We start from the raw sequence: 27,129 nt of genomic DNA, 5'->3' as shown, positions 1-27,129 counted from the left end.
TGAGAATCTCCTGCTATCTTGGCGCTAGATACCAAAGCACACCTTCAGAGGTCTTGTGGAGTCCATGCCTTGACAGAGCAGAACTGTTTTGGTGGCACAAGGGGGAGCATACCCAATATTGGGCATGTGATTTTAATGTTATGCAGTATGTCATAAATCCACACAAAATGAAGGGCCAAATCTATTTAATTTGCAAAATTATTCACAAATAAAAAAAGTTCATCCCAATTGCTGTGAAACTCCTAAAGTAGTTCCTCATGGCTGCTTCTCGGTCTCATGCCCTCCTTACCCGAGCAATGACTTTTTAGACAGCCTCCTCGCAGTTGTGCCACATTCTTACAGCAATTAAAAATAATGGATTTCATGTTGCTCTGTGGGATCTTCAAAGTTTAAGATATTTTTTAACAACCAAACCATAATTGCTACCTTCCCAGAACTCTGTCTAAAACTGGTTTTTCCTAGTTCATTGGTTCTTCAAGATGCTGTTTGTTTAGGTATGTTTTCTCACAATCTCTGGGTCCTTCCAGAAGCAGATGTCGTTTTATTAAGCTCATAATTTTTAGACAGTTCAGCTATATATGTGACTTTTGATAGCAATTGGTTGAATCCTAACTAATTTTGGCATTGCACAGAAATGTTTACTTATGTAAGATACTGTAAACCTCTGTAATCTTGCAAATTCTAAATCTTCACCTTCAAAATGACCTAGACAGATCTTTTGAATAAAACAAGTCATGAAAACTGTAAGAATCCATATATAAAGGTGAACAAAAATAAGGCCTCCATCGTTCAACTGAATAAAGAGATCGCAGGTCAGTATAGACACATCCATCACACTCATCCTGCTTGGAAGGAAGACTGTTTTATAAGGAACCCTTAATGAGGACACACGGTGAAAAGGATCTGTGCTTATCTGAGGAGCATTAATATGCGTAATCTGTTATGGGTGCATTATATGACAAGATGAGGACATGTAGTGCTTTGATTAAAGTGACCTTTCCCTACATCACTTTGAAGAACAGGTCATCTGGAATTAACACACGGATTAGCATGTGTTATTTATCACACATAGGGACTGAGACTAAAGACACTAAAGATTTTCTTCCTAACAGCTTAAAGCAGAAGCACATTACCAGACTAGGAAATGAATAAACGAAGCAGGTTCACCATTTTTTAGTTTTTAATAAAGTTGCACTCATGTACTTAGGAACAGCCATCCTTATTTTTTTAAAATGTAGGTGACATGAACATAAAATAAAATCATCCAATGTTTCCATAAGAATATACAATAAAAAATAAACAAGTAATCTTGCAATTTAATTGGAGATCAATCTTCCAGAGGATCCACGTGAGCATCGGATAAAGAGCTAAGTAAGAGATGGGGGGGTAAGGAAATGTAAACGTTTATCAGTGAGATGATGTAAGAGGAAGGGCGTAGTGGCTGTTCCATCGCAAAGAGTTACAAACCCAGGAGCTTGTTATTACGACCATAGGTTTATACCGCTCAACATACATCAAGTGCCAACTTAACGATCGAGTTCAATAAATAAACAAAAGATTTCTAGATTGTTGCTGTGTTGTAAATGTGATTACCCCGTACCCCCCCAAAGTGCACCAGCAATGAAACGATAATATGCACCAGGTGCAGTTCCACCTGCAATGAAGCTCTCATTTACATGTAAACTGGTGTGTTCAGAAGAAATACACAGTGTGTATGGCACAAAAGGTTGCATTGTCGCCAAGCTATTATTGCTTACAACGTGAATCCTTTTGTGCTCTAATTAGTCAATAGCGTTACAGTTTCAGGCCACACTTTCAATTCAAAAATCACACTAATCACAAATGAGAGAAAGTCAGAATAAACTTGATGATCTCTACCCTGTCTCCTGGGGAATGTAGCCAGGCGCTCAGGTAGAGTGAAGGGGTCACTGTCAGAGATGTGAAAGTCTCTGAAAGTCACCTATCTCGTGACTGACCTCTGTTGTGTAGGCTCTGGAAGTGGGCCTCTCTCAGGACACGGTTGATAGGTTCATACAAGGCCAGGCTTGTGGCGTCAGATTGGTCCAAGGAACTATGTGGACTGGAGGACCTGAGGTTTTCGGCTCCGTACTGACTGCTCGCGCTGCTGCTGGTCCCAGCTGCGTGCTCTGGACTACTGACCCCACTGCTGTCACTGCTGGAGGACTGAGGGTTCAGCAAAACACAGATCATTCACCGTGAACGTTATGACAAAGACTCAGCTGATGCATGGCACCGATGGCAGTATTGGCATAAAAGTTGAACCCTTGCAACTTGATCTATTGAAGCAGAGTGTACAGATGAGGAACGGAGCGAGCCGGACAGACTTAAGGACTAACACACTGCTGTATCACTCTCTTTAGGTAAAAGTGACGAAAGGGCTCGACTAGCAGCAGATAGTCGAATGGCACTGTGTAGGAAACCCTTCATCAGACTGAAAATAGGCTAATAGGTCAAGGGAAGAAATTTTAATGTAAATATTTCAACTCAGAAGTTTATTACTAAATTAATCTTGGATGCCAAGATCACATGTTAAGTATACGGATTAATACGCAAGTTGTTCTGGGAGGATTTTTCCTTTCAACTGTAATCTTGCCTGGTATTGGACGTTAAAATACAGTTCCATCTGAAACGATTGGAACAGCAAGGCCAATTCATTTATTTTTGCTCTAGACTGAATACATTTGGGTTTGAGAACAAAAGATGGCTAGGAGACAAGAGTTTAGGATTTCAGCTTTTATTTCCTGGTATTTACATCTAGATGTGTTAAACAACAAAACATAGAACCTTTTATATCAGACCACCCAATTTTTAGAGGAACAAAAGTATAGGAACAGTTAAGTCTTGAGGTAAATTAAAGTAAATAACACTTGGTTGCATATCCCTTGCTTGTAATAACTGCATCAAGCCAGTGATTCACTGACATCACCAAATTGTTGGTTTCTTCTTTTGTGATGCTTTTCCAGGCTTTTATTGTAACCTTTTTTCAGTTGTTTGTTTCAGAGGGTTTCAACCTTCAGTCTTCTCTTCAGGAGGTGATGTACATGCTCGACTGGGTTATGATCTGGTGATTGACTTGGCCAGTCTAAAACCTTCCACTCCCCACCCCCAATAAATTCCTTTGTTGTGTTGGCAGTGTGCTTTGAATCATTGTCTTGCTGCATAATAAAGCACCGCCTGATTATTTCTCTGTAAATTGGCAGAAAAAATGCTCCTGTAAACTTCTAAAATTGTTCTACTGCTACCACCATGAGTTACACCATCAATATAGATTAGGGACCCTGTTCCAGAAGCAGCAATGCAAGCCCAAGACATGACACTACCTCCACCATGTTTCACAGATGAGCTTGATCCTCTTTCTCCACACTTTGGCCTTTCCATCACTTTGGTAGAGGTTAATCTTGGTGCCAGAACTTTTGTGGCTCATCTCTGCATTTCTTTGCAAATTCCAATCTGGCTTTCTGATTCATACTGCTGAGTTGTTTGCATCTTGTGGTATGGCCTGTATATTTTTGCTCTCCAAGTCTTCTTCAAACAGTAGATTGTGGTACCTTCACCCCTGCCCTGTGGAGGTTGTTGGTGATGTCACTGACTGTTGTTTTTGGGTTTTTCTTCACATCTCTTACAGTGTTGGTCATCAGCTGCTGCTGTTTTCCTTGGACGACCCATTTGGTGTCTGTTGCTCAATACACAAATGTATTTTGTGTATTGAGCAATACACCCCCCCGCAAGGACATTCCAAATTGTTATACTGGCTATGCTCAATATTTGTGCAATGCCTCTTATTTTCAGCTCCAAAATGGCTTGCTTTTCACCCATAGATGGCTCTCTGATCGTCACATAGGCTTATTCTTTTTAACAACAAATGCAGTCTTCACAGGTGAAACTGAAGGTTAAAACCAAGAGTAAATGTTCAGAGCTATTTATTGTTTAAACTATCAAGCTAACAGAAACACCTGTTAGTCACATGTTTCAACAGTTTTGTGTGGTCTGATACAAAATGTGCCATGTTGTTTGATTCATCTACATATAAATAACAGCAGATAAAAGCTGAAATTCTGAACGCTTTTCCCTTATTCATCTATTAATCTCAAACCCGAAGCTATTAAGCATTAGTCGGATTTTGCTAAATAAACAGGGGTGTGGTTTAACTTTCTAGAAACTACATAAGATGATGTAAAAAGCTGCTGGGTTTTTTTTTAGTAATTAAGTAAATTTTTATTTATATAGCACATTTAAACACAGCAAAGCTGACCAAAGTGCTGAACAGAGTAAGAAAAAGTTCAATAGAAAACAGAATAAAACCAAATAGAGACAGACAAAAACAATTTTTAAAATGCCTGGGAGAAGAGATACGCTTTCAGCCTCTTTTTAAAACTGGTAATAGAAGGTGCAAGTATGTTTGAGTGAAACATACTTGACTGATGATATAAAGAGAACACGGAGCAGACCCTTGGCCCTGTGTGTCTTTACCTCAGACTCCCAGGCTTCTCTGCTTCCCTCAGAGCTCTGGAGTGTTGTGCTTAATCTTTTGGCCTGAGGCATCAGAAGTGCATCATCATCATCGCCTCGAGTACGCTGTCGTTTCCTTAAAAATAATAATAATAATAATAATAATAATAATAATAATGTTAGGCCAGGCACATGTTCAAGTATAGATTTCTTGCTACGATACTGATCAATTAAGTAGCACCATCACCATTTATTTTTATTTTTTAAGTCAGACACATTAAGACACTGGTCACGTGTTAATCCTCAGGCGCAGCAGTTCAATTTAAAACACGGAGATTTTCCTAGTTTAAGCCAAAACAACTTACCTGTTTTCAGATAACATGGCGAATCCCTCTAGGGTTAACGCCTTTCCGCTTTTCTAGGCACTGGATCTGATTCTAAAACACCGAAAACCACCACCTGATTATTAGCTGCCGTTTCACCGTGTAGTCAAATAAACAAATTCATCGGCATTTTATCAAGCACATATCATACTGGCTAATTGTTAGCTCAGTTAGCTTGCGGCGCTTACAAGTCACCAAGCTAGCAAAAAAAAACAACAACAAAAAAATACAACTACACCCAGGTTTACCTCTTGATTATTATTATTTAAACGTTGAAATGAAGAATATGCACCACATTTGACGCGTATGCCGTGTATCCCGTTAGCTAGCTAATCAGACCGCGCACAGACTAGCCAGCTGGTTTAACTGTCATCCTGCTACTGCCTGGCAAGCTCGCACCTTTAGACGGAAAGCTAGCTTGCTAGCAGGGTGAAGTTGTAAACATGAGGCTTATTAAAGAGGTTCTTGCAGCGGTAACAATTATTATTCCCCACCCCAAATAATCACCTATCACTTGCGTTCCCAAACAGCTTTACTACAACCCATTAACAGTTAATGGTTTAATTCAAAAAGTCTAGCTAACGAGGTACTTCGAACAACTAGCGCTGAACCCCTACTCTTATTTACATAGCAGTGCGCATGCGTCAACTCAAAAGCACGACGTATGTAACGATTTGCTCGTGACGACATTTCCGGTATCCACTTACAGGAATATTTGATAGATTTTTTTTTCTTCCAAACTAACTGTGACTGTATATCATTCCCTTCAAATGTTACTAAGCTTTAAATAATTATATATTTTGTGTATGGACACATTCGGTAGTGAAATTCATATCAAATTTACATATGATTTAATAGCTTACTTTAATAAATATCAAAAATCTAAAAAGGGGTGCGTCATACCTGACACCTAGTCGAACATTTTACAGTTGGTTGTGTGACTGTCAGTCATTCCCTTCAAATGTTATTGAGCTTTAAATTATGGTATACTTTGTGTATGGGCCCATTCTGTAGTGAAATTCATATCAAATTTACATATGATCAAATTTACAAATCTAAAAGGTGTGCGTCATACCTGACACCTAGATGAACACGTTACAGTTGGTTGTGTGACTGTAAATCATTCCCTTCAAATGCTACTGAAGTTGGAAACGTGTTTAACAATACCGTATGTAACTTTAGAGACGGTCCCTTAATTTCCGCATATCTGCGAATATTGAACGTCCAACGTCAAGCCAACTTTATACATTTTGTCAAATCTAGCTTGACCAAATCATTTGGTCAAATGATTTTACATGTTAAGTGTCTACTAAAACCTCCTGAGCCCCAGGATAGCTTCCCTGGTTGTTCCCCGAGTTGCAAATTGATATACTATTTAAAATAAAACCCACGGTGTCACCACAGCCCCACTGGCCTTTTCATTCTCACGCAAGATAACAAAAGTACGTTACTTGAAAGAAGACCGAATCCCAAACAAAAGTGCTCTATAGCGTATATGGCGCTCTACATAGTGCACTCTGTACGCATTTAGGATTGAGCCTAGCAACAGCCTCGCGCGCTTGGAAGCCGGAAGTTTGTTTCTGGTCTCCGCGAATGACACAAGCGCAGGAGGAGGGGAGCGAGGATTAGACTCTCCGCCGCAACAGCGCTGTTTTATACTAGGGAGAAATTCTCAAGCAGGATGGGAAATACCGATTCAAAGCTGAAATTTCGAAAAGCGGTGATACAACTGACCACGAAAACTCAGGTTGGTGGCGTTTGTTATAAATGTATACAGCGCGTAGGAGCGTGGAAAGATTTCCAGATGGAGACCAGAGCTGCGGTGAATCAGGCGTAGATCTCCGCAACATCAAGGATGCGCATATGACTCATATGTCATTATACAGGCCTGATAGGTGATTTTAATGCTAACGAAAGCCAGTCTTATTTCTTTAACCCGCTTTCGTGTTATATTTCTTCTAATAGCTATTTAGTGGTGCACTTGCCAGGGGACTGCAGGCTGGTGACGTTATTTCCCAAAGCTGATGAAGCCGTTAGGAGAAAAAAAAATACCCCAAACAACAAAAACCAAATACTCAGAATCGTTTAGAGTTAACAGCGCGCTTTGTTTATCTTCATCGTTTCTTTTACACGATTTTGTCTCTTCGTTTTTACTTTTTAATTAAAATAAAAAAGCCGTGGCAGTGTCCCTTTTTATTATTATTATTATTACTATTTCTGTCAAATGGAGATATCGGCCACGTCAGTCGTCAATAGAAACAGAATTAATCCAGTCAAATAAAATATCCAGTTACTTTGGCTCCTGTGATAACGCGAGATTTTACCTTCACGCGCGATGTGTTTATCTGTAGTACTCACCAGGCTTTATTTAGTCAGGCTGGTGTGTGTGCTTTGTGTGTATGTGTGCTTTGTGTGGACGGAAAAATCCCTAGTATTGTATCAGCTTTGTGTATGACAGCCTGTCTGAATCTGGACAGAGTTTATCACAATTACATTACACTGTGAAATAATACTTTACAGTGTGAAGCATTCTACTAGCCTATGTTTTACTTTGGCTTTTAGTTGTGTACAAGATAAATAAAAGCATTTTAGTTCAGTATGTGACGCAAAATTGTCGAGTTCCACTGTTTTTACTGTTTATACAGACACACACAGAACAGATGAAATGTAAATAGCTGTCAATAATCAAACTATAACTCATTTTAATGTGATATTGTTTATACATATTGCTGTAGGAAGCTTTTAAATGACTGGGATAGACCTAGACCTTCATAGTTTTATCAAATAGATGTTTTCAGATAGTCCTAGTCTGCATGTCAGTGGACTACTACACCCTCCTTGGTCCTCACAGAGCCCAGGACAGCGTCCGCATTTGGGGATGGAAGCAGATTTACTTGATGTGTGTTTTCCTGATCAGCTTCAAGTCTGTGTGCTCTCAAAAATCATCTGGGATGCCATGGAGTATATTTGCTATGTTGCCTGCACTCAAATGAACCACACAGAATACTGCACTGACGATGTCTTTTGCTTTCAGCCAGTGGAAGCCACAGATGATGCCTTCTGGGACCAGTTTTGGGCTGACACTGCCACCTCAGTCCAGGATGTATTCGCCCTTGTGCCAGCCGCAGAGATCCGAGCAGTGAGGGAGGAATCACCCTCCAATCTGGCAACCCTGTGTTATAAGGTAGCTACATTGTCAGCCAAAATAAATTCATGCATGTCCAGGGACTTCAAGTGCAACATGTAAACTTGAAGCAATTCATCCAATAGTCAAGAAATGAAGTCGCATTTGGGTTTGTTTTGCTTTTCATTAATGTGCGGCAGAGATTGTTTGGGTGAATGAAGTGCTCATGGCATGTAGGCACAGGAAAGCAGTCTGTGTGCTTCCCTTCCTGTCTGCAGCTTTCTGCTTCCTTTTGGACACTGTGACAAAATAGAAACATCTAAACAGCAGCCCTCTGATTTTATAAATGTGCAGAGACAGAATTGGGACTATATGCGTCAATGAGCAGCGATTAGGATCAGCTTTCCTTTGTACATATGCTGGCATCCATGAGTACGTGAATAACCCCTTTCAGTGGGCTTTACTGTGGAACTCAGTAAAGTGAAACTGTCTGATCCTAGATCAGTAACCTCAATTTCAAGACCTTTGACGACATTAGGTCTGTTATACGTACTATCCTATACAATACTATACGATACTATTCTGCAACCCCAATTCCAAAAAAGTTTTGATGCTGTGTAACATGTACATAAGAACAGCATGCAATGATTTGCAAATCTCATAAACCAATATGTTATTCACAATAGAACATAGAAAACATATCAAATGTTTAAACTGAGTAAATGTACCATTTTAAGGAAAAAAGAAGGTAATTTTGAATCTGATTGCCACAACACGTCTCAAAAAAGTAGGGACAGGTCAACAAAAGGCTGGAAAAGTAAGTGTTACTAAAAAGAAACAGCTGGAGGAACATTTTGCAACTTATTAGGTTCACTGGCAACTGGTCAGTAACATGACTGGGTATAAAAAGAGTATCTTAGAGGGGCAGAGTCTCTCAGAAGTAAAGATGGGATGGAATCTGGATGGAAGCATATATTGCTCTAAAAGCTGTATATACCTTTCCGCATTGATGGTGCCTTTCCAGATGTGCAAGCTGCCCATTCCATAGGCACTAATGCACCCCCATACCATCAGAGGTGCAGACTTTTGAACTGAGAGCTGATAAAAAGCCGCATGATCCCTCTCCTCTTTAGTAATCTTTACTTTAGAGGACACGGCGTCCATGGTTTCCAAAAAGAATTTAAAAATTTCGATTCGTCTGACCACAGAACAGTTTTCCACTTTGCCTCAGTCCATTTTAAATGAGCTTTGGCCAAGAGCAGACGGCGTGTTTCTGGATCATGTTCACATATGGCTTCTTCTTTGCATGATAAAGCTTTAACCAGCATTTGTGGATGGCACGGTGAACTGTGTACACAGACAATGAGTTCTGAAGGTGTTTCTGAGCCCAGGCAGTGATTTCTATTACAGAATCATGTTTTTAATGCAGTTCTGCCTGAGGGCCCGAAGATCACGGGCATGCAATATTGATTTTCAAAAAATAATTTTGAAACTGGAGAAATCATTATAAGTTGCATTTTCAGTTGAATTTGGGGAAACCACTTGAAGCATTCGTTGTGTTTAACTATTTCAATTGTTTTTGTTTGATTTGTTCATTGCAAACAGCTGAAAGTCTGTAAATTTTGACATGAAACCTTATTTGCAATGGTGGTTGAATAATTTTGATTGCAACTGTATATGTCTGGTACAATATACTATTACAACAGGAGCAAGTAACAAATTAAAAGCTAATGTCTCTGTTGTACTTTGAGGGACATTTATTTTTGCTGCCATCTTTTGGATCCACTTGTCCTCATAGAGGATAGCCAACTGCAAATCAATACAAAGTTCTTCTGACTTGTCACCTTTATCCTATGTGGAAACATTTCTTTTCTGATCAGTCACTCCAGGATTTTGTGATTTTGCGATCGCAGAAATGAATGCAAAATCATGCAAACTCCGCAGTATTTTCAAAATTACTTCAGATTTTACTGCAGGTCCCTTGGGATCCCAGTCTTTATGCATACATCTACAACAGCCAGAAACAATTAGAAAAAAGGCGTGTTAATTTCTCCCCATGGATTAATAAATGAAGTGTTTTTTTATTTTATTGTTTTTTTCATGGGAGGAAATATATTTGGTCAGTCTTCAGTAAATCTGGTCACAGTGCCAAAATATCACCTATGTGTTGGAAACACTGAACTTATAGTGACCACCTCTTCGACTGATGATGGTAAAACACGCACAGGAGATTTTTGAGTGACATATTAGAGTTTGTTTTTTTGTTTTTTTTCATCAAAACACCACTTGAGAGAATATCTTTTGGAAGAATGGTGTTCAACCAGTATGCTTCCAGGAGCTGCTCTGGAAGGCATATAGTGCCCCAACATTTTACTAATATACTTTATGATGGGCTTTCCTTTCAGTTGTCTGTATTACATGCAAATGAGCTGAGTCATATTTCATTAGTTGATGTGCATTTTCAACAGTTAAAGCCCCTTCTTGTTTAAAACTACTGAAAATTCCTCACTAAAGGTGCTAGTCTAGTAGGTCCAAAGTCTGTGTATGCATTTATTTATGCCCAGATGATGGATTAATTTGCATTGGTTTGGCATATGACCTTTCACAGCACTTAAAGGAACAAAAGACACAAGAAGCAGTTTGCTTTTTCTGAGTGAAAGGTTAGTAGTGTTATGGCTTACACCAAGTCATATATCAGGCTGAAGTGAGTATGAGCAGTGTAAGCCTAATCATGTTGTAAACATCTGGAAGAGCTAGAGATCAGTTTCTAAACCTGATTTTGTGGTTATATGTATCCGCATGTGTGCTAATATACGTGGTTGCTTGCTTGATACATTCCTGTTTTGCAGGCAGTGGAGAAGCTGGTGCAAGCAGCAGAATCAGGATGCCCCAGCGAGCAAGAGAAGCAGGTTGTGCTGAACTGCACACGCATTCTTAGCCGTATCCTGCCCTACATCTTCGAAGACCAGGATTGGAGGGGCTTCTTTTGGTCCACCGTCCCCGGGGCTGGACGAGCTGGAGTGAGTAATTCACTGTTTTGGGATTTCATTTCAAAACAGCATGATATACAAAGACAGAGATAAGACACCCACACTGCTGGAGTTGTGAGTGCTTCTTCTCAGTGAAGGAACAGAGCTCTGGCTCACACAGAGCTCTGATTCAGGCTGTTGTTTGAGAGTATGAGAACAAGGCTGACCCATGTGTATCAGGTGTCTCAAAGTGAGAGGGCTGCTACAAGATCAACTCAGACCTGTTCATTCTGTAGCATATAGGAGCCAGAAACACTTGGTTTTTAATAGAAAATGAGTTTTCGCTGGTCGGGAAAAGTAAAATCGTGTATTTATGGTGGGTTGAAGCTCTTTAGAGTATGATCTTACACTAACAGATCAGAAGATCATTTATAAATAAAACCTTAAGTCTAAGATTTAGAATTTTTATTCCTTCAGTCCTATATGCACATAAACATAAACAGCCCAGACTGTAATTCAAATGATAGGTTTATATTAATGTGCTGTTTGTAATATGTTACCGTTTCTATGGTTTCTATCGTTTACTTGTATGACGTGTATGGTGGGCAATCTACATAATCTAAAGCTAATGAAAAATGTACAAGAATGTTTTGTTATTTAACAAAGAAGAATGTTTAATGGTTGATATGGTAATGCTTTCTATAATTAATTGTTTATTTGACATTAATGCTTTGCGGCTTTTTAGTAGCATGGCAAGCTGCATTTTTTTCCCCACCACCTCATCATGGCTTATTTTCCTAGCACAGTGCGCCCTGTCATGTTAAATTCCTTACTTAATTAAATGAGTATTTTTTTCTTGGGTTTGTTTCACAGAGATTGTCACTACAGCACTGCTATAGTCACTGTAAAGCTTTGCATTGTATCTGTGAAATCTACTTTAGAGTACGACAATATCATAATCAAATAAAAATTCTTACACATTCCACACACTGTCCGTTTATACACAGACACACCCACACTCATGTCATATTGAATTAAGCTAAGCTGAGGCCATGACAACAGTTCACTACTGTTTGCATTCATTAAGTATTATCTATGTTAGCATCTTTCGGATATTCCTCCAAGTGAGCTCTCGTGTCTCAGCAGATGGATGAGATGGACGACGATGACGATGGAGCACGGCCGCTGGCGGAGTCTCTGCTTTTGGCCATCTCCGACCTGCTCTTCTGTCCTGAGTTCACCGTGCAGAGCCATAAGAGAGGAGGACCTGTGAGTAACCTGTCAGAATCACTGTACCGTTTGTAACCTGTGTCACTCCTTCCCTGTTGTTCCACTTGGCCAAATCTCCTTAAGTTCCTGGTTCTGCTCGTTCATATGCAAATCGGACAAGTTTTCTTTCCTCCATTTTCTTCTCTTAAATCCTCTAAAGGATTACTGACTGACAGGTTCTGTGGTATGAGGAAGTAGGAGAAGTATTTTGGATGTGTTTCAAGCTGAATGATTAATCTTGTTTATAGTAAGGTGAACTCCTGCAACTGACAATATCTATTTTGTTTAACACATCAGTTCAGTAGATTGGCCCATGTTACTGTTTTATAAGCAGCATCTATTCTCTATTGGTGATGGTTGTATACCGTAGTGTTCACAGAAAATGAGGAGTTGTAGATGTATTGTGAGTTTACAGGAGCTGATTTCTAACGCAGCACTTTGTCTGCTTCTTTACTCTTGGAGGTTACTAGCTAGCAGCTATATGAGATAATCATGTGGTAGTTAGATTGCTTTACCTACTGTCCTGTTTTTTTCTCTTGTTTGATTACCTCTCTCTCTCTCTCCTGCGTTCCCCACCCCCAACCACAGATTAAAGGTGTTTGTGCGTGACTGTTTTTTTTTTTTTTAATCCCGCTACCGCCGTTCCCACAGTAATTACTGTGTGTGTACCTGCACTTATTTTTTAAATTTCAGTTGGTAATATAAACCACAACAACCCTGACCACAAGATATTTATTTTTACTTATATTTAGAAACAAGGCATTCATTTCTCCTTATGGATTAATAAATGAAATAAGTTTTGGGTTTTTTTTATGGGAGGAAATATACAGTCCCCTCTGAAAGTAGTGGAAAGTCAAGGCCAATTCTATCGTTTTCGCTATACATTTAAGACATTTGGGTTTGAGATCAAAAGATGAATGTGACGTTAAATCAAAGTTTCAGCTTTCGATTCCTCATATTTCATCAAGATGTGGTAAACAACTTAAAACATGGCACCTTTGGTGGCAGACCACCCAATTTTTAGGCGAGCAAAAGTATAGGAACTTCAAGCCGGTGACATCACCAAACTGTTGCATTGTTCTTTTGTGTTGCTTTTCCAGACTGGTACTGTAGCTTCTTTCAGTTGTTGATGTTTTTGGGGGTTTCTCCCTTCAGTTTCCTGTCTGTTCCAGAAGCAGTCATGCAAGCCCAAGCCATGACACTACTTCTACCGTATTTCACAGCTGAGCTATGTTTTGGATCATGAGCAGATCCATTTCTCCTCCACACTTTGGCCTTTCCATCACTTTGGTAGAGGTTAATCTTAGTTCCAGAACTTTTGTGGCTCATCTCTGTATTTCTTTGTGATATCCAGGGCACACCTGGGCAGCAAGAAACACCTATCAGCCATGTGTTCCAATATTTTTGATCATTTTTTATTTTGATCACAAAAAAAGGGTGGGTTCAAACAAAAGGTTCCATGTTCTAAGTTGTTCTCTCATCTGTCGTTTCATATTCATCTTTTGATCTGAAACCCAAATGTGTCCAATGTTTAGTGAAAACAATAGAATTGACCTGCTGTTCCAATACCTTCGGAGGGGGGGATTGTTCTTGGCCGGTCTTTAACAGACCTGGGCACCATGCCAAAATATCACCTATGTGATGGAACCGCAGAACTTACAGTAACCACATCTTCTACTGATGACTTGAAAACATGAAAAACTGATGGCAGAACTGTTTGTGGGAATCAAATGGAAGTCACTTGTAATCTTGTGGCTGTACTTTTCAGGATTCACTGGAGGATATGCAGTCGCTGGACAGTTGCGAGTACATCTGGGAGGCAGGGGTGGGCTTTGCACAGTCGCCACCCCTCAATTACATCCATGATCTCAACAGGTGAGCATGCAATCACATGCACTTGCATTTCCAAAGGAGAGTGTTTTCTCATGTTTCCTGAGTAACCTTTTAATCAGTAACCACCACACAAGGCCCATTTAGCGAGATTCTTATCACAAATCACGTCATCTGAGGTTGTTGGGTAGCAACCAGACCAGGCTATTTGCTTTCTTCTCCTGCTTTTAAGGCAGGATGGTGTCTCTGGCAGATTTACGACAAAAAGCTCTGAGTGAACTGTGATTGTTACAGTGCAATATGTAAAAAGCAGAGGATTCTTAGTATTGTTTATGGATACTGTGTGTGTGTGTGTGTGTGTGTGTGTGTGTATATGTGTGTGTGTGTGTGTGGTTTCTGGGTGTGCAGGACTGAGCTGTTGAGGCTGCTGCTGACTTGTTTCTCTGAGGCCATGTACTTGCCGCCATCTTCAGACGGTAACATCATCAATCCCTGGGTCACTTTCTTTTGCTCCACTGAGAATAGGTGAGTTAATAAGACACATACACACGTACAGTAAGAATGTATAAAGTGCAAACAGGGAGGAAATTGAAATAGTTCTGCAGCTGTATGCAAAAACGCACGAACTCAACAAAAGTACTCAAGTTTTAACCCTTTCTAGCAGTACACTGGCATTCCCTTCCACCTGCAGGATGGAAATCGATTTATCAGCCATTTTCAGTCAGTATAAACAAATGAATTATTTAATTGCTGCAAGTCTGGTATAATATTAGTCAGGATACTGTTTGGTTTCTATGTGTAGAGAACCGTGACTCTGTGTTTAGCTGCTGGCGAGGTGGGTGATTTGAGTGGTGGTGGGGGGGAATTCACACTTCTTCACACCTCTCCACAATAACATTGTTACAGAGATGAAACGGACAGCACAGCTAAAGCTTTTTTGATTGTAAAACACTGTATACATTTGCCACAATACAATTATAAATTTTAAACCTAGTAGGCTAGGTAAAAAAACAGCAACATATACGTATACATACTTAAGAAAAACTGCAAACTCTTAAAGCCCTGAATGTCTCGTTTCATGTGTGCCATTAACCACTAATGTGGAGTGTGACCTTACAAATAAATTCATTGCTGAACACGGGCACCCCCAAAACAGGCGGAAAATCCATTGTTTTGGCCTCTGGTAATGAGGTTACCCTGCAAAAGGGTGAAAATTGCATTTAAAGATTAAACTAATAACTCCACTGAAACACACCAGCACACTGATTGACCAAAACAGCTGTTTTTGATTTCACTTGCTTTAAATAATAGATATGACCATGAAAACCATGTCTATTTTATGCCCACCTTTATTTATAACCCCTAGACTTACAGGCCCCGCTTATCCAGCAGTTGTTCAGTGATAAAATATCATTTATTTTATCGATCATTATATTTCCATTATAAACTAGACGCCACGTCCTTCATTTTTCTGACATCATTTTTAGATTATCTCATTTTGGGATGATCTTAACCTGGTTTTACTATTATTCTGAACGGACATAAGTATTGCAAGCAAATCTCTACGTTCTACGTAACCAGAACTGCATTATAGTCAGTTGATCAAAGATTATACGTTCATGATAGAAAACATAATCACCTCAATCATCGGCGTCATTTACGTCAGTCTCTTCATCTCCTGAGCTAAATGTCACATGACTCCGCTCTTAGATTAGTGCTGGGGGAAAAAAACAGTGTCGGCGAAGGTGCGTGTATATTTCGAATATTTTGAGAGCTAGTAAACTATTAGGCTTGCGTTCATGTCACTACGTCCACAAACTTGATTACAACATTACATTAACTGCACGAGGAAAGTGCATTTAGCTAGCAAGTTATCAATTATGGAATGACGCAATGAATCATTAGTCCATTCGTTTAAAAGTCTATTAATCAATCAATCCCCCCCCCCCCACCCCCCAATCTTTCTTGTAATTTGTTCACTTGCCAAGTCACACCCAAAAGATAGCTCTCCCGTATCACGTAACAGCTGCCAATTGGGAAGAGTGAAGGCTGGCGGGTTATATAAAGCCACTGCATCATTTGAAATTCATGCTGCACCACAGGGCAGCTAAACAAAGTCAGAAGTTGTTAAAGTGAGTAAAATATTTCTACATAGTTTTGGTGAAATATATGTTGGTTTTCATAAAATTGACATGCCAGAGAATGTTATAGGCAGGGGGGGAAAAAAAAAACTTTGGTGAAAAGCAGATTTTTCATTATTTTTGGCTGCTTGCCAGAATTCAGCCACAGTGACATGTGACAGGAGCTGCGTCCGAATATCCTTACTACCCTTCTATACAGTAGCCGAAAAGCAGTACGCCGAAGGAGTAGTATGTCCGAACTCTCAGTATTCATAAAACAGTAGGCGAGAAATACAAAGTTGAGATTCTGCAGAATGGAGCCAGTGGACACTGCGCTATCCCATAAGGCAGTGGGACTGTCGCAGGGGAGCTGTCAGAATCAAAAATGGTAGAAGGCAGCACGTCGGCTCAAGTGCTATAGGTATTAAACATTGTTCCTTGTGGTTGAACCATACTTGTTTAAAAAAACACCTGAGTAAATTGTTAACTTGTTGAAGGTTTAATTAGGAAAAAACGGTTGCGGTGCAGATGCTCTAATCTGGCAGGCGCTATAAGTTTATGACGTCATAGGTCACATGACAGTGCCAATACGGTGAATGTAGTATGTCTGGATTGTATTCATACTGAAAGGCCAAGCAGTAGATACTGAATCGAATGCAGTAGGTACTGACACAGTACGATTTCAGACGCACGGAGGGTTTCCCAGACTGCCAGACATGTGATTGGTAGATTAAAAGTATGGTCGTTTTAAATTGATTCAATTAATCAGTTACTGTTCCTCAAAATGACAACACACAGGGGTCTGACTGTCAAACACTGATTCTTCATTTGAAATGAATAAAGGGTAAATGATGTTTTAAAATCTGTTCACGGAGCTTTTCACTAAAGGCTTTTAGGTTCTTGAACTTATCAGAGTTTCTCTCTGAGTTTTGTCTATTTTATCTTGACTGATACTCATGTAACGCTTGTTTTGGCTCTTTCATTTGCTTTCATGCCCTTCTGCTGCATTTCTGCCCTCTCATTTCACCTCCTCCTTCCTCTGTTGCGTGTCCGTATTATCACAAGCACTATCACTGTTTTGACTTAACATTTTTGAGTATCACATTGTGACGACTTTTTTTTATTTTTATTTTATACGTGTCACATTGGTACATGTGCAGTTATATCCTCGTAACTCTACCATGGCTGTAGTTCTGTAGTTTTTGTTCAGATTTTTGCCTCACTACATTTACTTACGGTTTCTAGAAAGATTTACATACGGTTTCTAGAAAGATTTATATGAGATGCTTGGTTTAAACTAAGCAACCTCTAAACAGCGGGTTGAGTTGGAGCTTTTTTTTTTTTTACTGATTCTGTACTGCTTATTTGCTGATTACAAATTTAAAGAAATTTAATTGCGTTAAAGAAGGACTGACTGAACATTTTAGGGGCCAATATATATATATATATATATATATATATATATATATATATATGTTTGTATATCTGTGTGTGTGTGTATGTGCCAATGTAGTCCAAATGAATTGTTTATTAAATTAATTAATTTTATTGTTTTATTTTTTTATTATTATATGAATACTTGTACACTTAAATACAGTATCACTCAGATTGGACAGTAGGGTCCAAGTAGAGTATGTTCTCGCTCTCTCTCGCTTTTTTTTATTTTTTTTAAATGAGTACGCTAAAATGAATGGATAATGTCCTCGATACACCGAGAATAAACCACCTATATAATAATCTGGCCAGCTCTGTGCTAAAACCCATCCACTGATGAGCAGGTAGAGGCAGGCTGAAAGATCGTCCACAGGAACAGATGGGCTACAGTGAGTAATTGTATAGCTACAAAGTGACCCGTATGCGAAGTTTACATGATAAAAGGACTAATGAATGTGGCTACCTAGCAACACAATGTATATCTGAACCCTCCTGTTTGCACACCATTTGCTTCGCTTAGAAACAGCCATCACGAACCCATCAGTTTCATTCAAATGCTAACACTTGTATCGTTGTGCAAAAAAGGTTTGCAAAATCTGTTCAGAGATCATGTCATCAGAGACTGTTAGAAAGCAAAGCGTAGGAATTCAAGTTACTACTGAATATTCATATCACAATTGCAAAGAGGCAATTATTTTACTATTAATATCTTTAAAATACACTAACTGTTTTTTATTTTATTTTCTACAAAAGGAACAAAGGAGCGCCTATTAAATATAATGCATCATATTGATTATTGGGATTTCTTTGTATTCTTTATTATATCCTAAGGAATATAACTTTTAGACTCAACTGTATGTTCCTAACATACTTGGTTATTCATTAATGAACAGTCAGTCAGCTCAAATAATATGCTTCTCTTTGTTTTGTCGTCAAGAACATTTTTCCTTTATACAGTATTAGCGAAGAATGATGTTGATGAATATGATCATACAAAATGATATTCATTTCTGATAACTGACCAAATACATACAGTTATTGGCCCCTACAGCATGTGATGTTAAGGGTTATCTGATTTTTTTTTTAAAAAAAGGAGAAAGCAAAAAAAAGTCCAGTGGCAGAGTAAGTGTTTGTGTGTGTGTGTGTGTGTGTGTCTCTCTCTACAATCCCTCCAGGCATGCCCTGCCTTTGTTTACTTCCCTGATCAACGTGGTGTGTGCATATGACCCGGTGGGCTACGGCATTCCTTACAACCACCTGCTGTTCTCTGACTACCGGGAGCAGCTGGTGGAGCAGGCAGTGCAGATCCTCATCGTCACTCTGGAGCATGAGAACGCTCAGCCTCAGCGCGCTCCCTCCCCCTCCAGCATGGACGAGCAGGATGTAGGAGCGCCACCACACCTTTAGCACACACACATACACTCTTGGAAGTGTGAAAAACTTGAACTGTGACTTTTACTTGGACAAAAATGAAATCCATTTGGAAACATTTACCCTGTTGTATTTATATTTAACAACATTAGTATTTATGAGCCTGGTATTTATTGTAAGGTATTCAGTTTTCTGTCGGATCACATACTGATTGACAGCAGCATTTCTCCAGCAACGTAAACAACAGTGCTAGAATGAGGCGAATGAACGTTGCATGATGCGTGGGCATATTTTGTGCATGTTTCTAGTGCGGAAAGCTACAGAAATAACGTTGGATTGAAGTTTGTTTGCACTCCACTGCTAGGTTCAGCTACCAGCTACACTAATCAATAGGTCATGGCACAGCAACATGCAGAAGCAGGGCAGTAAATTGCATCCTGTTTAATAATATGGATGAAATTGGATTTCAATTAGAATGATTGGCCATTCATTTAGGGTTGCGGAATTTGGACCTTTGATCTTTACTTCAGCTATTTCTGTCAGAAATTCCACTTATAACATCATGAGATGGCCAATAGTAGGAAGCTAATTATGAAATAAAATGTCTTTAGAAGGAATTTAATGGGGTACTTTTAAAATCCTATGATTAAACAGTCTAGAAACACTGCTGAGCATTACACACTGCTCCTTTAAGTTTTAAAGCTCACCAATTTACAGCAAATAAGAACAAGTGTCAGATTTGTCCAAATTCATGGAAATATGTTTATTTTATATAAATAAATGATCTTAAAAAAATAATAAATAAAAATCTGTGCAATTAATCTCTGCATTTTTTTCTCTCTTTGGCAGTCTGCAGGCCCACAAAACCTGTTTGTGAACTACCTGTCCAGAATTCACAGAGAGGAGGTATGTACCTACCAATGCTATAAAATGTGTTCTACTACTTATCACTTTGTTTCATGCCTTGAAAAAAAAAATCATTTTGCCTCCAGGATTATGACTTTGTGCTGAAAGGCCTGGCTCGCCTGCTCACTAACCCGCTCACTCAGACCTACCTGCCCAACTCCACCAAGAAGATCCAGTTCCACCAAGAGCTTCTGGTCCTCTTCTGGAAATTTTGTGATTTCAACAAGGTAAGAGATGCTTGATGGCATAAAGTCATATCAGAAATGACTTTTTTCTTGTCTAACTCCTTTTCCTGTCTCTCCATTGTTCCAGAAATTCTTGTTCTTTGTTCTGAAGAGCAGTGATGTGCTGGATGTTCTGGTGCCTATTCTCTACTATTTGAATGATGCCAGGGCTGACCAGTGTAAGTATTCTGTACATGTCTGATTGTTACTTGACACAAACGTTTGTCTGTGTGTGTGTGTGTTTTGTATATCAGACTGATTCCTAGTTGGCACTTAATTGTTGTGTTTGTTGTTAGCCCGTGTTGGTCTCATGCACATTGGTGTGTTCATTTTGCTGCTGCTGAGTGGGGAGAGGAATTTCGGGGTGCGTCTGAACAAACCGTACTCTCTTCGAGTCCCAATGGATATTCCAGTGTTCACCGGCACACATGCTGACCTCCTCATTGTAGTAAGGGCTGATTTCTTACTTGGACTTATTTTATATTGTACTAGGAGTTTTCAACCTTTTTGTGCCCAGTAACTCCATTTTAAAGCCCCTCTCACTTTCTTTTTATAATAGAAAGTATAGGCCTACTACTTTCACAGTGCATTACTGTAAATAAGTGCACAACCCGTAGAATGCTAGGTACAGTATGACATGCAAATATTTGTAACTACTTGGATTGCCAATGTATACGATCATAGTTTGTTGAGATTCCAATGAGATTTTCACTTCTCTGCTCTGTGGTATCTCAGACAACCCCATGGGACCCCAAGGTTGAAAATAATTTACAGTGGTGAGGTTGGGATAACTCATTAATTTGTTCATGAGCCATTGGGGTATATAAACTTATCAACCATTTAATTAGGTACACCTGTACAGTACATTCTTGCAATTATTCAATCAGCCAATCATATGGCAGCAACATAACGCGTAAAATCACGTAGATACAGATAAAGAGTTTCAGTTAATATGCACATCGAACATCAGAATGCAGTAACGAATGTGATCTCAGTACCTTTGACTGTGGCAAAGCATTGTGAATGAAAATCTCAGCAGTTTCTGAAAAACTCCAACCAGCCCATCTGGGACAAATAACCATGCCATGTCTCTGACATCACATGTGATCTTGCTTAACTTGTATCTGCATGATTTATTTTTATTTTTTTTGCATTGTGCACCTATCACATGATTATCTGATTGTATAATTGCAGGAATGTGCAGGTATACATGTATTCCTAATAAATTGGCCAGTGAGTGTAAACGTAGGGAGGTCAGATACCAGAATTGTTGTGCGCAACATGACATTCAGCTGTTAAGTGTCAAGTTTGTCACACTCACAAACTATTCTCATTTTAACACATCTTCAGGTTTTCCACAAGATCATTACAAGTGGCCATCAGCGTCTGCAGCCACTCTTCGACTGCCTGCTCACCATTGTAGTGAATGGTAAGTGGTTTCACCATTCATGGCTGTGTTTAATTAAAATTCATTTTTTTTGTGGGATTTGTCTGGCTCACATCAGTGTGTGTAATTCCCCCACACTGTTTAGTGTCTCCTTACCTGAAGAGTCTGTCCATGGTGGCAGCCAATAAGCTCCTGCATCTTCTGGAAGCCTTCTCCACCAATTGGTTCCTGTTCTCTGCTGCTCAGAACCACCACTTGGTCTTCTTTTTGCTGGAGGCCTTTAATAACATTATCCAGTACCAGTTTGATGGTAAGATACATTGTTATTAGAGATGGCACTGATCCAATACCCGGTATCGGCACGATACCAGCAAAAAAAAAAAAAAAGTGGATTAAATATCTGGAAATTTATAAAAGAAATTTCTATTTTGGAACTGGAAATGTTTACATAGAACATTAAGTGGTTAGCAGGTTTGCCTCACAAGTCTTGGGTTTGGGGTTCGAATCCTGGCTCTGCCCTGTGTGCGCAGAGTTTGCATGTACTTCTCGTGCTTCGGGGGTTTCCTCCGGGTATGCCGGTTTCCTCCCCCAGACCAAAGACATGTGTTGTAGGTTGATTGGTGTGTCCAAATTGTCCATAGTGTGTGAATGGGTGTGTGAGTGTGTGTGTGATTGTGCCCTGCAATGGGTTGGCACCCCATCCAGGGTGTCCCCCACCTTGTGCCCTGAGTTCCCTGGGATAAGCTCCAGATTCCCCGTGACCCTGTGTAAGATGAACGGTATGGATGGAAGACTTGACTGTTTTCTCTTTTCTTATGATTGCCTTTATTCTGTTTGTACTTTGTATTTTGTTGTATTTAAAATGTGCATGAGAGAGGTAACTGTGAAGTGTTTCAGTTAAAAAAACAAACATTTAACCCATGGTTTTAATTTAAATATTTAAATATTGGGTGTGTATCGGTATTGGCTGATACTCAACGTTTCAGTATCAGGAAAGATCTCCAGTTGTTATCATATACATGTTGATATTGTATGTGCATACTCCAGAATCTGGCCTTTAAATGTGATAAAGATAATGACGAAGAATTATGACATAAGACATCACATTCACTGTCCATTATGCCTCAGGCAACTGTAACTTGGTATACGCCATCATCCGCAAGCGCAACGTCTTTCACCAGCTTGCCAACCTGCCCACTGACTCTGCATCCATCCAGAAGGCACTGCAAAAGAAGAGGAAATCTCCTGATGCTATCTCTCGCACTAACTCCCAGGAGACAATTTCCATGGAGGGATCTCGGCCAGCCGTACCTGCCGAGCCGGGCACGCTGAAGACCAGCCTTGTGGCCATGCCAGGTAACAGCCTGACCATTCCTTTATGGCAGTGGAACTCATTACTCGAAGGAAGTAAGGAAAGAAAAACTCTCACCCTTAGACTTTATTAATGGTTAATACATTTTCAGTGTGGCTGAACTTTCTAAATATTATTTTCAGGTATTGATAAACTAACAGAGAAGTCCCAAGTATCGGAGGATGGCACCATGGTCACAGTGCCAAAGACAGAAACTCCTCACTCACCGGAACATGGTGTCTTGAGTGGGGCCAGCGACACAGAGTCCAACTCTGGAAGAGACAACGAGGTGAGATCTTGATAAAGGTATTATGAAATCATTTAGAAATTTCTAGTAAGTATGTCAAGCTGACTGGACTTGTCTTATAATCGTCAGTAAACTTTACCACGGGGCTTCATTAGTTCTGCTGAATGATGGGAAATTCTGTAGATGATTCACTTCGGTGACCATCATGAAAATTACTAACATTAGGGCAAACTACATTTTTAGGTCAAAATTGAGCAATATGTTGCTCTCTCTTGCCTTATTGACAGGAGATCCCTAATTTGAATCCTTACTATGCCAGAGCCATCCATGGCTAGGGGTCCACAAGGGCATGATTGGCTTTTCTCCCTAGGTGGGTAGGATGGCATTAAGCTATCCTCTGTGAGCTCATGTTTAAAGAAAAGGATGGCTGCCCTGTTATGTTCGAAAAGATGTGCTGCACTGTGACCACATGTCTCGGAGGAAGCATGCCTTGAATTAGTTCATGTTGAAACAAATTCGACATTATGAGTCAGCTTGACACATTATTTATTACTAGTTAAGATTGGAGAAGCATTCTGAGCAGAGCTTGGTGATCCAGGATAAGCTGATCAGCATCCTCTCACCTGAAACCAAATTTAAATGTGCTGCAAATGACACCATAAGAAGTAGGGACATTTCTGACAATAATATGTCTGTTTCTTGCATTCACATGAGATACAGTCCTCTCTGAAAGTACTGGAACAGCAAGGCCAATTCTTTTATTTTTGCTATACACTGAAGACCTTTGGGTTTGAGATTAAAAGATGAATGTTGGACTTCTGATTGGAAGGTCAAGAGTTCAAATCCCAGCACCGCCAAGTGGCCACTGGGCAAGGCACTGAGGCCCTTAACCTCAGTTGTATAAATGAGATAATTGGCGCCTGCCAAATGAATTGCATTGCACTTTTGGAGGGGACTGTGTTTTTAGCCCACTCCAATAAGACGTCTTCCCCATAGGATACTGAGAACAGAGCAGAGGTCGTTAATGGGGCAGTGGTGGTTAATCAACTGCAGCCAAATGATAATTCATTTAATTTACAACAAGGTGGGGCAAAATCAGTGTCTGTGAATTTAATGTTCATACAAGTGTATGCCAGTGAAAGCCATTTCATGTTCCCCAACAGGACGTCTTCTACACAGAGGCAGAAATGGTGAGGAGACGTCTGTCAAGTGCATCATCAGCTGCCACATACTGGGTCCCAACACCAGAGTGGGTGCGTAGCTTTCATAGTTGTCGCTATGTAGCAGTCATATTTGAAACCTAAAGCGAGCTCTAAGAAAGTAATTAGATGTCTGCAGCAATACACACAGCCACATTTATCTGTTATGGAGGTTTGCTGTTTGTGGCATTTAAGTGAATGCAAAAGAAGATCACTTTATTCCAAAACTGAATTTTAAAAGAAAAGGAAAAAAAAAATCTGATTAAGAATGACAGTGAGGAGAGATCATTAATTCATTAGCTAGCAGACCAGGCAAGTACAAGCTCCAATGTGCTGCCCAGTCACGTGTTTTGGTTGCCCATAATTGACTTTTCTAAAATGTACTAGATAACATAACGTAACAAAATATGGACCCTAGCGGTCCTTGCATTCATACAGACTAATGAATGTGTATATGATTACTGTTCTCTTCTAACCAAGTTTCTAAAACGGCAGATCATGTTTACGCCCTTAACAAAAAGTCGTTGGCCGAGTTATATAAATGGCATATTGATGGCAGATCAGACCATGTTTATTGATATCTTGGTGCTCTGTCTGCTTTCATTTAATAATGAGGTTGGCATTCTTACTCAAACTATTCTTAACAGACTAACTGTAAACTCTGCTCTCTCTGTGGTGCAGGTCCTGTCCTGGAAGAGCAAGCTCCCTCTACAGACCATCATGCGCCTGCTGCAGGTCCTGGTGCCCCAAGTGGAGAAGATCTGCATTGACAAGTATGGAAATGTCCAAACCCACAGATATCTGTATATTTACTAATTCTTTTTAAATTCATAATGTGTATGCATATTTTTTTCTTCACAGGGGCTTGACAGATGAATCAGAGATCCTAAAATTCCTCCAGCATGGTACTCTTGTGGGGCTTTTGCCTGTGCCTCACCCTATTCTGATCAGAAAATACCAGGCCAATGCAGGCACCGCCATGTGGTTCCGCACATACATGTGGGGTGTCATTTATCTCCGGTAAGCACTGGACAATGCGAAAAATCTCACGTCAGCTAATTATAATTTTCTGTAATTCCAGACATAAGAATATCACGGCACATGATTAATGAGCTCGGAAGAAACGGTGAGCTGTTTGACCTTTTATCTTTTCTTTATTGTAGCAATGTGGACCCGCCAATCTGGTACGACACAGATGTTCGTCTCTTTGAGATCCAGAGAATGTAGAAGGGCGGATCCATGAGCTGCCTGTCATTGACTGAATAGAGGGCTGGTTGGTGATTTCACGTCTCTCACTCCAACACCCATTTAAAAGCTTAGTCTTCAATTTCAGTGCAGTGCTGTATCCTCACCGGTAAACCCTCACCGGTAAACCCTCACCGGTTTACTCCAGTAATATGGAAAAAGACGTTTTTGTCTAAACCCTAAAGGATTCAGTGACTCGGAAAATCTGTACCAGTCTTCATGGCTCACTGAGTTGGCATCTGTGAATGATTGGAACGGCTGGTGTTCAAATGATAATGTTTCTACATTTAGCTCAGTCTTTTGATAAGACCATATAATGTCCAGCTGCTTAAACCATTGAGAATCTCTCACTGTGGATGTATGAATGACTTTCCTACCGTATGAACTGCCACTGTATATAAAAGCATATATATATATATATATATATATATATTTGATGGATGCATATTTGAAAGTCTAATGAGTTTGGTCGCGTGTAGTAAAGTAGTGAGTGGCTTTAGTAGGGCTAGTGTGACCATGGGCATTGACTGTGACTGTGTTGCTATGCACATGCCACTAGAAGGCAGCGTAACTACAGCTATCTCTTTTTGCTTGTTCTGTAGGTTGTCTAATCTTGACTTGTGGTTAACAGAGAAATGTCCACATTCCTACTCGCTCTCATTTTCAGGTTAACATTTCATGGAACACTAACAGACTGGCAAATATTTCAGCTAGTAACGGTCCACATGTTTCACCAGTATTCAACTGTAAACAAATTATTAGCTATGTGCTGATGAGAATCATTTATGGTGACCTGATATTACTATTTTTGTCTGCATATCAGATTTGCTAATGAGATGATCTAATGTATATACTGTGCTTAATGTTTAAAGTAACATTTTTGTCGCTATATATATAAACATAATCTATGCTGAGCTTAAAATCATGATGTCTTGTGAATCATTTTGCATGGTTACATGGTCAGCCACACCTAATTTGTCTTCACAATTTCCTTGTTTTAAACCTGGGAACAGACATTTGGTGCCTCTTTATAACATACTAATAATGAGAGTTACGGATAGAAAAAGGAAGTGACAAGTGTTTAGTGTGGTTTTGTAATCATTGGAATGTTGTGTCATCATGTATGGGAAAAACCAGGGATGGGAACAACATTGGGAATGTTTAGATTGGTGTGTGGCTGCGTGTCACATAATATAAGCACAGGAAGTGTTTGTTACATCAGGTTCTTTCATTTGATTTCATTTGTAATTGAACAGCATGTCCCCTCAGATACTGCATTTACGCACAGTATGGACAGGAAACATTAAACAGGCCTTAGTGAGTGTTATCTGTTTGCTTTTTTTTTTTTCTTTTGTTCCACTCTGTGTGGAGACACCAATAGAAATTATAATTGAGTCCATGCAAGGCTATTTAGTTTTATTAGTGTTAAAGTGCATTTTTCATATTGGAAGTATGAATATTTGTACTTCTGAATGTGTATAAAGTTTTTATATCAAATATTTTAAGCTGCACATAATCAGGACATGCAGACAGGTGACACTTTACAGGGGAAAAAACAAAACGGTTGGCCGTGTTATGCACTTGAAACATTTTGCTGGCA

At 39.6% G+C, this 27,129-nt stretch overlaps 2 protein-coding genes across 5 annotated transcripts; one reads left to right on the top strand and one right to left on the bottom strand.

The window, feature by feature from the left end:
• Window positions 1-1,162: 1,162 nt before the first annotated feature.
• LOC128617537 (uncharacterized) lies at window positions 1,163-4,885 on the bottom strand (the record flags this gene model as incomplete). Its single annotated transcript, XM_053640697.1, has 3 exons — window positions 1,163-2,184; window positions 4,492-4,606; window positions 4,836-4,885. Coding segments are annotated over 3 exons (393 nt in total), but the record flags the coding sequence as incomplete, so codon positions are not given.
• A 1,289-nt stretch (window positions 4,886-6,174) lies between these two features.
• hid1a (HID1 domain containing a) lies at window positions 6,175-27,035 on the top strand. 4 transcript variants are annotated; one of them, XM_053653846.1, is made up of 19 exons: window positions 6,175-6,600; window positions 7,888-8,037; window positions 10,827-10,997; window positions 12,093-12,215; window positions 13,984-14,090; window positions 14,454-14,570; window positions 18,775-18,982; window positions 19,820-19,876; window positions 19,963-20,103; window positions 20,189-20,279; window positions 20,397-20,548; window positions 21,451-21,529; window positions 21,633-21,797; window positions 22,616-22,894; window positions 22,982-23,127; window positions 24,249-24,338; window positions 24,966-25,057; window positions 25,146-25,304; window positions 25,448-27,035. In XM_053653846.1, the coding sequence occupies exons 1-19, from the start codon at window positions 6,535-6,537 to the stop codon at window positions 25,509-25,511; spliced, it is 2,457 nt and encodes an 818-aa protein (XP_053509821.1). In that variant the 5' UTR covers window positions 6,175-6,534; the 3' UTR covers window positions 25,512-27,035. The 4 variants fall into 4 exon arrangements, with proteins under 4 accessions (XP_053509821.1, XP_053509811.1, XP_053509830.1 ...); XM_053653836.1 differs by having other exon boundaries at window positions 12,090-12,215; XM_053653855.1 differs by having other exon boundaries at window positions 6,410-6,600; window positions 12,090-12,215; window positions 22,616-22,843.
• The last annotated feature ends 94 nt before the right edge of the window (window positions 27,036-27,129 follow it).

The sequence above is a fragment of the Ictalurus furcatus genome, chromosome 2, assembly GCF_023375685.1.
Source record: "Ictalurus furcatus strain D&B chromosome 2, Billie_1.0, whole genome shotgun sequence".
Taxonomy (NCBI): Eukaryota; Metazoa; Chordata; class Actinopteri; order Siluriformes; family Ictaluridae; genus Ictalurus; species Ictalurus furcatus.
This window is presented reverse-complemented; position numbering and strand designations above follow the sequence as displayed.